The sequence below is a fragment of the Osmerus eperlanus genome, chromosome 16 (assembly GCF_963692335.1).
Source record: "Osmerus eperlanus chromosome 16, fOsmEpe2.1, whole genome shotgun sequence".
Lineage (NCBI taxonomy): Eukaryota > Metazoa > Chordata > Actinopteri > Osmeriformes > Osmeridae > Osmerus > Osmerus eperlanus.
The window spans coordinates 493,679-512,182 of record NC_085033.1 but is presented as its reverse complement, the minus strand read 5'-3'; the positions used below and the strand labels follow the sequence as shown (position 1 = coordinate 512,182).

The following is an 18,504-nucleotide window of genomic DNA, read 5'->3' as shown; positions in this document are numbered from 1 at the left end:
TCTTTCAAACGTAACTACTTCAGCATACTTTCAGCTAAAGACACCATTCAACCTTTAACCCTTGTGTTATCTTCGGGTCATTCTGACCCATCAGTCATTGTGACCCACCGTCGTATTGCGACAGATTTACCTCCTACAAAAACAAAGTGAAGCATTTTCTTTTAACTGTCGGGCTGTCTCAGACCCCCCACATTGCAATGGTTAAAAGAAAATAATTTTTATTTGTTTTTGTATTGGGTAAAATTGGGTAAACACAACGGTGGTTCGTTATGAACCTTTGGGTCATGTGACCCGAAGGCAGCACAAGGGTTAAAATGTTCACAAGACATTCAGCTATTCCCAAATGATTCATCTTTTTATTCATATAATATTCAGCCAATTTTGAATTATGACAGTTTCAAATACATTAAAATGTTTGCTCCTTCTTGATTTTTATGAATGAGCAGCAAGCAGAGTGGCACTCTGCTGCCTGCTCTTTTTCTGATATTCAACTAAATTGTCAAACACATTCCTCTAACTTTCATACAGTTTAACTTACAGAAACAAGTTATACCTTAAAATGTAGGAAAAATTGTCCTCTTTCAGCCAATGTAACTACTAAAGAGCTCACATTTACAGCTTTTCAGCTATGAGCCTTGAAGCAAGAGCAGCCTTTCAAATTCTCTCACTAACTTCAATGGAGAGGTGGGTAAAATCCGTCAGAGAAAGCAAGAAGGAAGACGATTTCGAAACTGCCGGTAGAGACATATTTCTGACCACACAGACATATTAAGGACATCTCTAGTTTCGGCAGAGTCTTGGGTCTCGGAAAATATCCTCATTTTATTGTTTGGACGTGTAGTTTTGCGTCTAGGTCAACTTGTTTGAGGTGTGGATGCTAGGTAAATGTTCGTTTTTCTCTCTGCCTAGCTCGTTAGCTATCACAGCTGCGCCATCACTGTGGCAACCAAACAGACACACACCATGAAAGCAGAATTGGGTACACGTTTTTGAAACTGCCTGTAGAGTTGTATTTCTGACCGCACAGACATATAAAGGATATCTCTGGTTTCTGCAGTCTTGGGTCTCGGAAAATATCCTTATTTTTTGGATTGGACGTACAGTTTTGCGTCTAGGTTAACTTGTTTGAGGTGTGGATTCTAGCTACATTTCTCTTATTCTCTGCCCTCAGCGCGTTAGCAATCATAGCTGCACCATCACCGTAACGACAGAAACGCACCACGCAGTCTCTCAAATAGGTGATTGGTAGGTTTACTTGACCATGAGAAACCCGATTACTAGCAATTGTCGGTTTATGCCAATAATACGATTACTCCGTTTACATGTGTAATTAGTTATGCGATTACTCAATAAACGCGTCTACATGATTCTTTTTTATTAATCGTTGTATTCTCCACGGACAAAACTTGCACCATCATCCTTCTGCAACAAAGTGTCGCCGTGTCTTCCTGTATCGGCCCTACTGCTGTATGTTTCATTCCATCAACACATTGAATCCTACTAAGAAAGCCGAGTAAACGCACTCAATGCACACATCTGCTACTGCTATTACTATCCCAACTATAATTTCAGCTGATAAGACAATAATATTCTTTTTATGACTAGCTAGCCTAGGCCTACTTCTTCTTCTGTTTAACAGTTCAGCTTTCAGCTTCTCCCGCATTGTATTTCAGCTCTTAGCGTTGTTAGATGATGCAGTTCAGCTTCCACACTCCCTCTTTTGTGTGAATCACACATTTTTAAAATCAATTTCAGCTTTCAGCTTGCGGGTATTTTCTCATTTCTGTATTTTCAGCCATTTAAAAAAAATAATTTCAGATTTCAGCATTCCAACGCATTTTCAGCAGGAAATGCCTTTTCTAGTTATTATTTATCTTCTATTTCTTCCGTGGCACCTTTCAGCGCCTTCAAATCTTCAGCTATTAAAACCGTTCAGCTATCAAAAAATTCAGCAGTTTCAGGCCAGGGTGCTATGACTTTTCAGCTTTGTACCTCTTATGCTTGAATTAATATTAATCAATATTCATAATATTTTTTACATGGGTTTCCAATGGAGTTTTCTTTCAAATCCTCTCAAACTTCTTTAAACTTCTTCAACTTCCAAATCCTTCTTCTTCCTCAATCTTTCAGCCAGAGTCACCATTTAAACTTTAAAATGTTGACAAAACCCTAAACTATTTTTTAAGAATTCAGCTTTTTGATATCTATTCAACTTTTTTCAATATCAATGATTATGTTTCATGACTTTTTCAAGCCGTTTCTGAGATTTACATGGGTGTGTACGTGCAACCCTAGAGTGCAGACTGAAACGCTTAGAGTGGAGGGCAGCTTCGGATGTCGTTGAAAAAATATTTCTAGTTTGCCAGCATTGCCACAATTTTCGCTCTTCATGCTTCATTTTTGGATAAATAGATAGCTAATTTTGTGCTGGTCGTAGACAGTTGTCTGTTGAATCCAACAGACGTACACATTTGTTCAGAGCCCCACGAAAGCGAGACAAAGTCCAACTCTCGCCCCATAGAGACCAATGCAAATCTGGTGACAAAATCGTCAGAGAAAGCAAAAAGAACAAGATTTTGAAACTGCCGGTAGAGTCGTATTTCTGACCGCACAGAAATATAAAGGACATCTCTGGTTTCGGCAGAGTCTTGGGTCTCGGAAAATATCCTTATTTTTTGGATTGGACGTATGGTTTTGCGTCTAGGTTAACTTGTTTGAGGTGTGGATTCTAGCTAAATTTCTGTTATTCTCTGGCCTAGCAATCATAGCTGCACCATCACCGTGGCAACGACAGACACGCACCACTCAGTTTCACGCAGGTGATTGGTATTAGCTGATTAGTGGAGTCACAAGACAGAGTTTGATAGTATTTCAACCTAATACAATTTACAAGAGGTGACTCTGCAGGTCCTGCTAATATCTCTTTTACTACTATTGCTAATGGAACTGTTTTATTCTACTACGCCACTGAGTGCGTTTACTTGACTATGAGAAACCCGATTACTAGCAATTGTCGGTTTATGCCATACGATTACTCCGTTTACATGTGTAATTAGTTATGCGATTACTCAATAAGCGCGTCTACATGATTCTTTTTATTAATCGTTGTATGCTCCACGGACAAAACTTGCACCATCATCCTTCTGCAACAAAGTGTCGCCGTGTCTTCCTGTATCGGCCCTACTGCTGTATGTTTCATTCCATCAACACATTGAATCCAACTAAGAAAGCCGAGTAAACGCATAGGCTACATCTGCTACTGCTAATACTATCCCAACTATAATTTAATCTGTTAAAACGATAATATTCTTGTTACGACTAGCTAGCCTACTTTTTCTTCTGTTTAGCAGTTCAGCTTTCAGCTTCTCCCACATTGTAGGCTATTTTAGCTCTTAGCCTTGTTAAGATGATGCAGTTCAGCTTCCACACTGCCTCTTTTGTGTCACTCACACATTTTTGAAATTCATTTCAGCTTGCGGGTATTTTCTCATTTCTCACTTTTATACTTTTTAAAATATAAAGGTTTTTGTGCAAATTATTCTCCCTTTAAAAGTAATGGTAAATCCTTTCAAATCATTGTTGGAATGCTGCTCCAGCCCCTTTCAAAAATACCTTTCGGTTGCTTTGAAGCTTCAGCTTATAACTTTCTACTAAATTTTCACTATTTTCAGCTTTTTTAGCATGGTCAGCTATCCCCATTCAGGTTTTCAGCATTCTCACTGCTGTTTCGCAGGAACAGCCGTTTCTAGTTTTATTTGTTTTTGTATTGGGTAAAATTGGGTAAACACAACAATGGTTCGTTATGAACCTTTGGGTCATGTGACCCGAAGGCAGCACGAGGGTTAAGCATTCTCACTATTGTTTTTCAACTTCTTAGTTCTTCCGCCGTTTTTTGGCCTTTAACTATTTCTGCATACTTTCACCGATTCCTACAATTTTTGTATCAAAACGTTCAGCTCCTTCAGGAGATGTTGGCTATGACTTTTGGTATTTCTCACTTTTATACTTTTTAAGACATTAAGGTTTTTGTGCAAATTATTCTCCCATTAAAAGTAATGGTAAATCCTTTCAAATCATTAAAAAGCTTCCTCCTCTTTCAAACGTAACTACTTCAGCATACTTTCAGCTAGAGACACCATTCAACCTTTAACATGTTCACAAGACATTCAGCTATTCCCAAATGATTCAGCTTTTTCAAATATTCAGCCAATTTTGAATTATGACAGTTTGAAATACATTAAAATGTTTGCTCCTTCTTGATTTTTATGAATGAGCAGCAAGCAGAGTGGCACACTCTGCTGGCTGCTCTTTTTCTGATATTCAACTAAATTGTCAAACAAATTCCTCTAACGTTCATATAGTTTAACTTACAGAAACAAGTTATACCTTAAAATGTAGGAAAGATTGTCCTCTTTCAGCCAATGTAACTACTAAAGAGCTCACACTTACAGATTTTCAGCTATGAGCCTTGAAGCGAGAGCAGCCTTTCAAATTCTCTCACTAACTTCAATGGAGAGGTGGGTAAAATCCGTCAGAGAAAGCAAGAAGGAAGACGATTTCGAAACTGCCGGTAGAGACATATTTCTGACCGCACAGACATATAAAGGACATCTCTAGTTTCGTCAGAGTCTTGGGTCTCGGAAAATATCCTCATTTTATTGATTGGACGTGTAGTTTTGCGTCTAGGTCAACTTGTTTAAGGTGTGGATGCTAGGTAAATGTTCGTTTTTCTCTCTGCCTAGCTCGTTAGCTATCACAGCTGCGCCATCACCGTGGCAACCAAACAGACGCACCATGAAAGCAGAATTGGGTACACGTTTTTGAAACTGCCGGTAGAGTTGTATTTCTGACCGCACAGACATATAAAGGATATCTCTGGTTTCGGCAGAGTCTTGGGTCTCGGAAAATATCCTTATTTTTTGGATTGGACGTACAGTTTTGCGTCTAGGTTAACTTGTTTGAGGTGTGGATTCTAGCTACATTTCTGTTATTCTCTCTTATAATCGAGCTAGCGCGATGGCTCTCCATAACTAAAAACGTTTCGACTTCTTTTCCACAATCGACCAAATTGGCCAAACAAGGTATGTACATTGAGCTTAAAGTGTACATAATCTAGCTAGATCGTTTTTATTTTAGCAAGTTTCACAGAAATCTGCAAAAATCGAGGCTCAAGACTGTCTTAGCTGACCGTCACGAACAGCCAAACCGGGGCTGGGGTAAGTGTTTGCTGCAGCTGGCGTTAATCGAACAAACGCTTCGTAACTGGAATTTTTTTAACTTTTAATTGACGATATTGAACACAGATGTTAAGTAAAGTGTCTTTACTCTAAGTATCTTCTCCGTTTTCAATTTGAAGCAGTAAATCTAACACAGTAGGAATTTTCCCACGACATCCACTCGCTCTGCTTTGACTAACAAATTTATTTAACTTAGTTAACAAACAAGCTAGAGCAACTCCAGAAGAAGCAAACATTGATCGGAGTAAACTGCTTTTGTTGGCAAGTGTAAGCAATCGTTAATGACGTCTGAAAATAACGCCAGTGGGGTTGATTTGCCGGACGGCAGAAGAATTGGTATAAAAAGGGGGCCTTTTCTGTCGGAAATGGTTTGGTTTCAAGTTATCTGACATCGACCAACAAACAGTAGCCTACTCTGTAAGTTGTGTCGTTGAATATGAATAATCTACCAGAATGCGTTTAACAAATCAAATGCCAGGTTGGTTAGAATTGTGAAATGTTTATTGTAGGCCAACAGAATCGAGTATTCAGCCATGTAATAATTGTTTATAGCCAACTCACTACAAATATTTAACAGAGTTTTCTTGCGATCCCATAAACGTAGGCTACTGTTGAACGCTAAAGTCGCTCTTCCATGGTAAAGCACTGCAAAAGTTAGAAAATTCAACTCATGCGACACAGGAGTTACCCAATCCAAATCCAGTGCGGTAGATTAGCCGCTGCGGTGTGGATTGCATTGTGTTAGGAAATACCTCCTGATAGCAGCTGACGCCCACCGATACAAGCGTAGTCTAGGGGTAGGCTATATCTGGATCCCTCTGTCTACCGGAGAACGCCCTACCCTGTATGCGGTGCATAGGCGTGTTAGTGAGAGGTGTTCGACGCTAGGTGTGTCTGTGAGGGGCCAGGGGGTTAACCAGCTTACTATGCTGCGTTGTTTGGCCAGCCCAGACGAATGGCCCTGCGCCGACTAGCACCGTCGTAGCTGCTAGGCGTGGTAGTTCAGATAGGGATTAAACAAAAGAAATAAACACGAACGAACTGTCCGGTAGGCAACGAACTTCCCCGCAAGTAAGGTCCCGGCTTGAGAGCAAAGCCGTCTCTCGACACCTCGACGTGGGTCCACTCCGCTCTCCTGAGTGCTCCCAGGTGAGCCATTATCACCTGGGAGCCTATAAACATTTTATGCCATACCGCCAAGCCCTACTCTCTCCTTTTCCTTTACCTCAATGCCTTGGCCGTCATCGGGGTTCAGCTGGTCGATCAGACGATTACTTCTATCCAATAGCACAGTGACAAGCCTATTGTACTGCTACCATGCCTTTAAATATGTTTCTCTCCCTGCCTCACTTTGTCCCTGATACCATTGTGCGAGACCCTACCCCCATCACCACCCGGTCTTCCAGGCTTTGTCTCTTGTCTGCCTCCTCGGCTTGCTGGGTCGTCGGCCACCGCCACCAATGTCTGGACTCCATGGGGGTATCTCTCGTCATGCAGCAGGGCTGATGCCCATTGATAACCTGATTTCCCCATAGGGTCTAAGCGCCAAACACCCTGTCAGTGTCATCTCCTCTTAGCAATTGTACGATAAACAATCACTTTACAAATAAAATAATAATAATAATAACAAAACGTTAAAATAAGAAATTAACATGTTCACGACTATTTTAAACACAGTTTTATTAGGTTTTCGATCACCAATTCTGTCATCACACTCAATTAGTGGGTAGTTTGTGTTTTTTATATGGGAACACTTTGTATTCTGGCCCATCCAACTGGATGTCACTAACTGGGTCCCTCAGACTTGCGAAAAAACTGCTGCATGGGTGGCATGGTGAGTTCACTTACTATGACACTTGGCGCAGGGGTCTTTCTCATACTCCAGCAGTTCTGATGAACGATTCCGGGCGCTGGTGGTCCTCCGCAGCCCACCTCCATCCCGAAGGCGGGCCGCCTCCTCTTTGGCATACACACCCAGTTCCTGTGTGTAGCGCCCATACATCTGAGAAGCAGGGATAGACAAAAAAATTGAAGGGGTTTTCAAAAGCGTTGAAACCATTGGAAACTCTACTGTACTTTTAGTCAGTTCAAAATAACCTGTGTGCAGGATGGAAAACCAAAACTTGTGCTGTTAACCAGGCGTTAACCACTCACGACCAGTCATTAATTATTGAAGTACTTAATCAAGTAGCCACTCCAAACACAAAGTACTCCACCTGGGCCTTAGCAAACAGAATGCATTGGTAAGGACCTACCTACAGACAGCAACAAGTGACTAATGGACTCACTGAGAGGCAGCCATCGCAGCAAACACAATCAATCAATGAGCTATAAAGCGGCCATAGCAGCCATGTCTTAAACACCACTTCAGCTATAGGGCCATTGGATTGGATAGGTTTGGAGGCCTTTAGTGTCAGTCAGTGATGCAGGTGTACATAAGCATTGAAAAAAAAACATCAGACAGTGTGAAAGTGTTCCTGTGGAACAAATATGTTCATATCTATTTTTCTCCTTACTCTCTCCTTCTATTTAATGACAGTGCAGTTTACCAAATAGGTGGTTGCGTAGCGTGTGCATAAAGCACATTTGGCCCTATTTTAACTATCTGAAATGCAAGTAGTAGGGATGTAGTGGGGGCTAAATGCACGTAAACGCCGTTTACACACCTCCCAAAATTCGGAAATAGCGTTTATCCACCTCTAAATTGCAGAAATTGCGTTTATCCACCTCTAAATAGCGTTTATGCGAGTTTAAGCACATCTAAGTTCCCTGTGCCTCGTATTCTGCTGTTGGAATAATCCGAAATAAATTTGGTGTAATTTTAAAACACCAAAGACTAAATTTCATATTTCATGAAACAAGGAAGGAAACGAGGACATTGCAGCCTTTTTTGCCCCAGTAAAAAAAAAAGTGAGAGAAACATATCAAGGTATTGATAGAGCTGAGGAGCTCTAAGAGGGAGAGCCAGAGCCATTTTTATGATTTTAATGTAAATATCATTTGTTTACGTTTTTTATGTGCCCCTCTGATTAAACACTGGCCCCACCTTTGCCCCCCCCAGTAAATTTGTCTAGAACCGCCACTGCAGGGGTGTCAAACTAATTTTCACCAAGCCGGGCCTTGAGTTTGACACATGTGGTCTATGGGATCAGAGATGGTAAGTTTCAAAACGGGTGTGTCAGTCAACAGGTTACTGGATCTTGTATGTGGTTGCTTCTCTGTGGATTTCATGGAGGTTCTAATAGTTGAGTGACACACTTGGATTTGTAATCCAAGTGTAAGTAATAAGTCCCTCCCAGAGAGTGACTGTGAGTAAGTGAGACTTACTACCTTATATACCTTTATCTCCTGTGCTGAACTGAGTAAAACCACCAGCTGAACAGTGGGTCCCTCAGACTTGCGAAAAAACTGCCATAGTCACTCCCAGAGAGTGACTTACTCGGGAGAGTCATCTCCCAACTCTCCCGATGGCCAGTCCGACCCTGGGTACAAGGCATAAGAGTCCTTTCTGGCTCTATAGACACATGGAGGAAGGTGGTAGAATCTGTCTGCAGAGGAATACCTGCAATGTGCCAGCTGTCAGTTTGTCAGGCTCCATCAACTTTTAATCCTCATCGTGGTATCTGTCTTTCACGACTCTTATAGGTAGAGCCGGAGTCAGCACCATATGTATGTAGGCTTAAACCCTATAGTGTGCCAGTACACACATACAGTTAGGTCCATAAATATTTGGACATTGACACAATTTTCATCATTTTGGCTCTGTATACCACCACAATGGATTTGAAATGAAACAATCAAGATGTGCTTTAAGTGCAGACTTTCAGCTTTAATTTCAGGGTATTTACATCCAAATCAGGTGAACGGTGTAGGAATTACAACACATTTTATATGTGCCCCCCCCTTTTTTAAGAGGGGGTACACTATTTTCTAGATTTAATACAAAATCCATAAAAAGTCCTAGAAGTAGAAATCCTTGATGGTGAAGTCTGGTAGACAACTGCTTATCAATGCACCCTTCCTCTGCTTCATTTTCTCCCTATTTGTTTCCACAGTCCCTTCTAAATGTGTCCCTATATCCTTCTTGTTTCCTCTGTAAACACAAGGTACTCCATAACGCCATCTGTTTAGCTCAAGGCTGGATGAATAAATATTGAGATGTTCATGAAGACTCCTGCAATTTTCTCTATTCCTTTCTCCTTCACTCTTTCTTTCAGTACGTACTCTCACTCCAGCCATCCCCATGTTATCTGTGCTTTATACAGCCTCCTCCCCTCTCACCTCCCTCAACATACACACACCTCTTTCACTTTTTCTCATTGAGATGTGCATCACGATTCCTCCAAACTCATTTTCTCTGCATGCATGAGCAGGTGAGGAAAGGAGAGAAAGCAGAGCAGTGTTGGAGTGCAGGCTGACAGACAGACATGCATGAAGAGAGAGAGAGACGGCCATGGTGTCAAATCGCTCATCTTTCTCCCACTTCAACTCCAACCTCCACCACCAACAAAGCAACCGTAAAAAAAAAACTAAAGACGACTGTAATAGAATGGTAATTGACCATTTGGGAAGGTCATCTTTGGTATTTTTAAGAATTCCTGACATTGAGGGATTTCCAGCAAGAGTGTTCGTATCACCTGGGTTAGTTTTGGGACATTAGGTTCTGAGGTTCTGTTGTTTCAACTATTGTATTGTTTTAGGAGTGAGCTGATGATAGGAAGAGACAGGAAATTGTATGTCTGTTGGATGATCCAGGAGATCATTGTGTAGGAGAATGTGACTGACGTTTATATTGATTGAATGTTGTTTAGAAAGACTATATGTTAGGAGTCTATATAAGACTGTGGGCCCTATCTTGCACCCAGCGCAATTGACTTTGTACACCGATGCATGTATCATTCCTATTTTGCACCCAACGCAGAGCGGACTTTTCCCTCCACAAACGCACATCAGTAAATTAGGGAATGAACTTGCGCTCCCGGGGGCGGTTCAGCAAAAAGAGGAGGCGTGTTCCGGCGCAAACGTACCCTGGTGCTATTTTGGATGAATGATAACTTTCTTAAATTAAATTAAATGAAGACAAAACCGAAGTCCTACTATGTGGCCCCAAATCCAAAAGAGAGATGCTTACTAAGAATCTAGGAGGCTTAACCCCCTGTCTTAAACCAGAGGTGACGAGTCTCATCAATGTGTAATCCTGGACTCAGATTTGAATTTCAACTCTCACATTAATAAAGTGACCAAAACAGCTTTCTTTCACCTGAGGAATATAGCAAAGGTACGACCATTCATAAACCAAAATGATGCCGAGAAGTTAATTCATGCTTTTATATCCAGCCGCCTGGACTACTGTAACACACTTTTCACTGGTCTTCCCAAGAAAACCACTGAAAGACTACAGCTCATTCAAAATTCTGCAACTAGATTATTAACCAAAACTAAAAGGAGAGAACACATTAGTCCTGTCCTAGCTACTTTACACTGGCTCCCTGTTACCTTCAGAATTGACTTTAAGGTCCTTTTCCTCACATACAAAGCTCTACACGGACAAGGACCTAGCTACATTGCTAACTCCCTTATAAACTACACACCAGCTAGAACACTGCGATCATCAAATGCAGGCCTATTAGAAGTCATTAAAGCAGTCATAAGAAGATTGTATTATTGTTTTTATTGATTTTATGTAAAGCACCTTGAGCTACAATTCTTGTATGAAATGTGCTATATAAATAAAGTAGTGGTGGGCATAGATTATTTTTTTTAATCTAGATTAATCTCACTGTAATATTGGCGTTAATCTAGATTAATCTAGATTAAAATTCAAACTCATTTGAATTCCGCCGAAGGCATTCAGAATATGTGTGCTACCCAAATAATGACCAGAAGTAAGTCTTTGAGAATGGGTTTCTCAAGCCAGGTGGCGCATTAGATCTCCTGTTTCCAAAATGCATCACAAACTGCTTGAGAAAGCTGTTTTACTATGATAATTGGTGATGAAAATAAATTATGTTCAATAAGATGTACTTGTGTTTATCAACTGTTTATTAGATTAGTTAGCTTGGCTGATAGAGCTGTGCTGACGGGCTTGCCTCAGTTGCACTCAAACATTGTAGTTTGACAACGACTCTTCCCCTGCGCTACATCAGTGCTTGGCCCGGCATCTTCCGCATTAGCTAAGGGATGCTTTGCGTTTAGGTGGTATTTGAGACTGGAAGAACTCCTACAGTAAACTAATTCTGCATAGCACAAGGTGCAAACACCTTAGTCTTGTCGAGGTTTCCATTGGGAAGCTTCTTAAAAATACATTTTGCCTGAAGCAAACCAGGCGGCTTCATACCTGCATCCATGTTAGCACGTCACGTTTGATGTGATAATTTCATACACAAGGCATACACACAGGTTCGAAGACTCGTTCTCGCCCCCTACAGTGCAATTCGGATAGGTATACATCCGCGCGAAAATATCAAGGTGAAAGTCATCATAGCTTGCGTAGTATAGACCCAGCTCCCAACCCAACTTTGAGAATAGATTAACGGCGATATTTTTTTTATCGCCGATAAGAGTCGCAGCGCGTTAATGCGTGTTAACGCCGATAACGGCCCACCACTAAAATAAAGTCTTACTTACTTACTATTTTACTGTTTCAGAAAACAATTCCGCCACAGACCAGGAAAAACGTCCAAAGTCAGTGGCGCGTTATTCAGATGCTATTTTAAGGGCGCATGCTTGGCCATAACGTAGCGTGTGCATAAAGCACATTTGGCCCTATTTTAACTATCTGAAATGCAAGTAGTAGGGATGTAGTGGGGGCTAAACGCACGTAAACGCCGTTTACTCACCTCCCGAAATTCGGAAATAGCGTTTATCCACCTCTAAATAGCGTTTATGCGAGTGTACGCACATCTAAGTTCCCTGTGCCTCGTATTCTGCCGTTGGAATAATCCGAAATAAATTTTGTGTAATTTTAAAACACCAAAGACTAAATTTCATATTGTTTAATATATAAACGTTGTAGTCTGAATTAGTGATGGGTCGTTCGCGAACGATCCGGCTCTAAGAGCCGGCTCTTGAAGGTGAACGTCGGGAGCTGGCTCGCATATCTGAAGAGCCGACTCTATTTTTAATAGATTAATACAGCCTATAAAAACTACATGATTAGGAAATAATGAATTTTAATTGTATTTAAAGTAATTGACTAATTCAAAGAACAACAAAAAAATACTTGTAGGCTTAAAGGCGCACACGATCATCCTCACATTCTGTTCCTGTCAATCCTGCATGAGGGAGGGCCGAGCCAACTCACACAGTCAGAGAGTAGTCAAAACTCGGAGAGCCATGACAAATCAATGCATTTTTTAAGATATGTGGTTACGGTCGAGTATGATTTCATTTCATAATTTAATTCAAATTGTTTTGACACCTATCATAGTCAAATTCATAGTTAAAACATGTATTTTTTAAAGAGCCGTTCGGGAGCCAAAAGAGCCGGCTCTTTTTAGTGAGCTGAGCCATACGAGCCGGCTCACGAAAAAGAGCCGGAATGCCCATCACTAGTCTGAATCATTTCATCTGCGCTGTATGGTCTGTGACCCTCCAATCAATGCGTTGTGGCTGCGGCGGCGACACCCATCAGGATCCACGAAGTACACACATAGGCCTACACATTGTGGATTAGTCTACCTGTCCGGAATGGATTAATTAGCCATGGATATCAGGCGATTTTTGAAGAGACCATCGAGTGTTCCCACTCCCACAGATGCCCCCATCCAAATAGGCCTAATGAAACGTAAAAATGAATAAATAAAGGGGTGGGGGGGGGGGGGGGCTTGACGACCCTGTAAATAAATAAATAATAAAATTCAGAGTTTACCCACCTATACTTTTACCACTACACCACTGGCAAGTATCAAACGCGAAACGCAAGTAACTTTGTGGGCGGGACTACGGCGCTGTTGCTATTATACCGGCGGGATAAATGACTCTTATCTTAAGAGTCTAAAATGGGTTGGTCTGAAGTAGCTACATTACCCATAGGTGTGGTTAGGGCGTAACGTGCAATAAACCAATCAGTGTCATCTCACAATCCCTTTAAGAGCAGGCGTGCTTGTTCCATGGCGGATTGCTATTATAATGGTGGATTTGCCAGGCGCACGCCAGGAGCAGTTCACAGCTGAGGAAGTTCATTCCCTAATTTACCAACGTGCGTCTGTGAAGTAAAAGGTCCGCTGTGAGTCGAGTGTAAAATAGGAATGATACATGCGTCGATGTAAGTAAGTAAGTAAGTAAGACTTTATTTATATAGCACATTTCATACAATAATTGTAGCTCAAGGTGCTTTACATAAAAACAATAATACAAGTGATAAACAATTCAAACAAAAATAAAAATCCCAATAAGATCTCTGTTCAAGAGAGAAAACAACTTTAAACATGCATCTTAAAAGTAACATATACATTTGGTTCACCCCTGGTCTGTATATATAAAACCATACACTCTGTTAACAGATCCTTTCCCCAGGTCAAGAGTATGGGCCGTATTCTCTGTTAACAGATCCTTTGCCTAAGATCAAGAATACAGATTGTTTTACATATTTGTTTAAATACTTCACGCGACCAGAGTTCTTGTACGCTATCAGAGTTCGCCAACTCTGACCTAGACAAAGTAAAAATAGCAAGTCAAATAATGACCCAAATTTACTAAACCAAGATTCTACAATAATATAACTAATAAAAGTAGGAAAACCCTTTTGAGATAAAATTACTTAAATGCTTCGGTAAAAAGGTAGGTTTTAAGCTGTCTTTTAAAAATGTCTAGAGTGTTTGCTTCCCTAATATTTATGGGTAATTTGTTCCATAGTTTTGGGGCGTAATTGACAAAGGCCGAATCACCAATCTTCTTATGACTGCTTCTGGTGACCTCTAATAGGCCTACATTTGATGATCGCAGTGTTCTAGCTGGTGTGTAGTTTATAAAGGAGTTAGCAATGTAGCTAGGTCCTTGTCCGTGTAGAGCTTTGTATGTGAGGAAAAGGACCTTAAAGTCAATTCTGAAGGTAACAGGGAGCCAGTGTAAAGTAGCTAGGACAGGACTAATGTGTTCTCTCCTTTTAGTTTTGGTTAATAATCTAGCTGCAGAATTTTGAATGAGCTGTAGTCTTTCAGTGGTTTTCTTGGGAAGACCAGTGAAAAGTGCGTTACAGTAGTCCAGCCGGCTGGATATAAAAGCATGAATTAACTTCTCTGCATCATTTTGGTTTATGAATGGTCGTACCTTTGCTATATTCCTCAGGTGAAAGAAAGCTCTTTTGGTCACTTTATTAATGTGAGAGTTGAAATTCAAATCTGAGTCCAGGATTACACCGAGACTCGAGTCTCTTTTGGATTTGGGGCCACATAGTAGGACTTCGGTTTTGTCTTCATTTAATTTAAGAAAGTTATCATTCATCCATTTGTTTATTGCCAACAGGCAGTGGGTAATGGAATTGATGGCCGTTGCATCGTTGGGTTCAGTGGATATGTGGGTGAATGACGGATAAGGATTTGAAAATTGGAGAAAAAAAAAACTGACAATAATATAAAATTTAAGGACTTTCAAAACTGTTTACAGTGTTGCGTATATAATGCAATTGCATGTTTTAATTTTAAGAATGTAATAAACCTTTTTGTTGGTGATTCACATATTTTTCCCAAAGAAAATGTCATTCCCGGGTAACTGTAATTAATTTTGAAATTAGTCATATTACTACCACTGTTGGAATATACAAATGTACTAATATTTATAATTGGAGCTCAACAAACAATTAGTGCTCAGAAAACGACATTTTACTCCCAACTAATATAATCAATTTGGAATTTCATATAGACATGGGCTCATTTCTGGCTGTCGATAACTCATAATTCAAAATCAAATTGTAATTTTGGGGGGAATTTAAAAAAAGAGTTTTCCAGTAAAGAAAACAAGACTATTGATGTATCCTTAACTCAACAAATAACAGATTTGTGTAATTTAACACAAAAATATGGGTTAAATTACTTGGCTGTGTCATTGTTAGCCGGAATGATATACTGTTAGACGGAAGGACATTCTGCAGACATTTTCAGGATTACCATAAAAACCATCTTTTGTTTCATTTTTCTTACCAACACTCAAACTTGAAACTAAATAAGAGAAATTAACAAGTTTGTAATGATTTTAAAATGTTTTAATAAAAATGTTAATTGATTAATTTCACTTAACATTACATAACATTTTTATAAAACACTTAGGAATTAACATATTTCATATATTTTACATAGAGAATACATTTAAAGAGTAACATACTGTTTTAGTGACATTTACATTTATAACCTCATCTAACCATTTGAGTTGCCAACATTTAATCAGACGAGTTTAAATCAGTTTATGAAGAGAAGATAGGAACTTTTGAACATTTCCAAATGAACTTAAAAAGACAATTGTTTGTGACAATATCATGAGTGTGGGCATGTGACTACCACATGTTTTGGAATGTTTCCCAGTCAGGGATACATAGTTGTGATGAGCGGTTTGTTAATGGCTCAGGCTCCGATAGGATGGCTTGCATGTCAGACACGTAATAAAATATTACATCTGGGGTTGTTGGCCACACAAAGGCATTTCTGCCCATTGTCTGTCGCATGCAGCTCACTTCAAGTTCATCACCAACCAGATTTAGGACTTGGCCGACAAATGGCTGTGCATCATATTTCACTATGACAAACCTTCCAACAACATCTGTTGTCATAGTATGATGTGGTGTTGTTGCTGGAGCACTGGTGGGTAATTCACACACATTCATGTCCACTTCATTGGGACTGAAGCAGTCACAAATGTTACCCTTCCCTCGGCTGCAGAAGCAGGACAGCTCTCTGTGACTAAACTGTCCAGGGGTAAGAAACACAATCCGGTGAATTTTCATTGTGCCCTTCACAAGAGGTAGCTTCTCTGGTACAGCTTCATCATGTTTCAGGATGTCCTCTTCTGACACCCAAAAGTACTTGATAGAAGAGGCTGAGGTCTGTAAAGTTTTATAGAGCTCTTTTGGTGTCTGAATATCTGCTCCCATTTTCACCCTCTGATCAGCCATGCGCTTTACAGCACCACCCACCCCATCAGGTGCACCTTTACCATGGGCTCTCTCAGAGAAATTCCAGGTCACCTCCTTGAACCCCCAAATAAAGGGCAGCGTTGTCAGGAGATAGAAGTTGCGCTTATTTCTATATTGTGTAACAGGCCCATCACTCATGAAGTGGATGGATGTAAGAGTGGGCTTCTGCTCCTTCAACTTCTTTAAAATTGGCTCAATGTGTGCCCACACTGCTCTTTCATCACGGCGAAGGCTGTCCGAGATTGTGGCATATGATTGTCTCCCATCGGATGTGTAGACCACACTGGTGTGAATTGTGGCCTGTTTACGACTTCCACCAAAATGGAAAGCTTGAATCTCGGTGTGGAGCTTGCAAGCATAATTTTCCGAGAAATCCATGTGGACCACGACCTCTGTGTCACTGATTGTTTCTTTCACTTGTCTGCACTGCTCAACCTGGTGTATCCAGTTGTAGTGATGTTTGGCAAGCAGATCAAGTTTTTCATTCAGTATTCTTTGTAGGTCCTGCCATGTTCCACATTCAGCTTTTTTCACAAAGTTTGTGAATTCCTTCTCACCAGAGGTGGCCTTGACCCTTTCCCACTGTAGCCATGTGGTGGTGGTGTTCTGTTCTTGAGGAGCTATTTCCACATCTTTGTAACAGCACTTAACACAAACACGACACATACAATCTTTTCTAAGAGGATCACACACAATAGATGCCAACAACTGTGAAACACTTGCCACTTTTACAAAGCCACTTTGAAATAGTTTCTCCACAAGCATCTGGACGTTTTCGTGGTCAATGAAGGCGCAAGTGTTGCAATCACTTGTTTTAGGTTCCGTGATGTAGAATGGGCGCAAGCGCACAAACTGTCTATATGACAGTGTCAGTTCCTTTTCTGTTTCCTTATTGTAGTGTAAATGTAGTTCTTTCATGTTTTTTTGTAGGACTCTTCTTTGAACTTTCTCTTGTTTTTTTGTTACTGTGTCTTTTTTTCCAGGTAAAAGTCTACTATTTTCATCCCTACACAGGAAGCGAGTAACCTCTGCCTTCTTTACTGCAGAGAGATTCTTGGCTCCACGTGGCTTGTGTTTCTCACTGACGCGTGTAGCACTTGTTTTGTTAACCCTTTGCAGACGTTTTCTTAGTTTCTCCGATTTTTTGGGGGACAGAGCAAGTTGCCTTTTAAGTTTGACTATTTCATTCTTTAGTTTATTGTTGTTTGGGCTTTTTATTGCGATGTTGCCATCATTTCTTTCTGGGGTAGACGAAGCAAGTGGCTGGACATCCTCTTGTGGCTCTCTGGGTGGTTGTAGCTGAGGTACATCTGGCTCTCTGGGTGAGTGTGGCTGAGGGTCATCCGGTGGTCTGGGTTGGGGTTCTCCAAGAGTAGACCCATTCATTGAGACTGGAGTGTCGTTCATTAGTTCATTGACTTGCTTTAATCTCTTCCTCCGATTCCTCTGGTTTACCCTCCACTGCTCCCTTTTCCTCTTTGCAGCTGAAGGGCTCATCAGCCGTATAGGTGTTTTGGGGACTGGCCTTGATTTGTAGTAGCTACAAACAGTAATAATAATAAAAGTATTAGATTGTAATCAATTTCACTACAATCTTATTTTCAAAATATGACAGTAAATCTGTAAAACGATATGGCTTCATAAACAATGGCCACGGGTATAGTCTGACACATTAAACTAGTAAACTAATTAGTGTGAACCTATTTTTAAGAATATTTTTTAAGAAAGTTTTCTTGTTACATACAATCACTTCACTTGTTTATCACTATAATACCTTGCTCTCTTTTTCTCAAGATACTCAGCCCTAGCTTCTGCATCGGCATTTTTCCTGGCTCTGAACCGTCTCTGCCTCTCTTTATTAGACAGAGGCATCTGGAAGGACAGAATTGACCTTAAAATGTCAGAATCTATACTAAGGCTTTAATCAAATGTTGCTACATTAATAAATGATTAAATTATTCATGTTTGACTGATAACATTACAACATTCAAATAAATGATGATGACCCATGTGACCCATGGAATCATATGAAATCAAGATTAATTAAGGAAAGAATATGGGGTGAAAACATACAAATATGTAAATAATGTTAATATGTTAATATAACTATGCATAAAAGTTTACAAATACTAATAAAAAACT

The 18,504-nt window shown here is 40.3% G+C and overlaps 1 protein-coding gene across 7 annotated transcripts in view; it reads right to left on the bottom strand.

The window, feature by feature from the left end:
• clcn2a (chloride channel, voltage-sensitive 2a) overlaps positions 1–18,504 on the bottom strand; it is a 120,758-nt gene that overhangs the window by 42,929 nt on the left and 59,325 nt on the right. For all 7 annotated transcript variants that reach the window (XM_062480803.1, XM_062480797.1, XM_062480799.1 and 4 more), the window contains one exon: positions 7,086–7,239. In XM_062480803.1, coding sequence (XP_062336787.1) covers positions 7,086–7,239 — 154 coding nt within the window. The remainder of the gene's footprint in view (positions 1–7,085; positions 7,240–18,504) is intronic.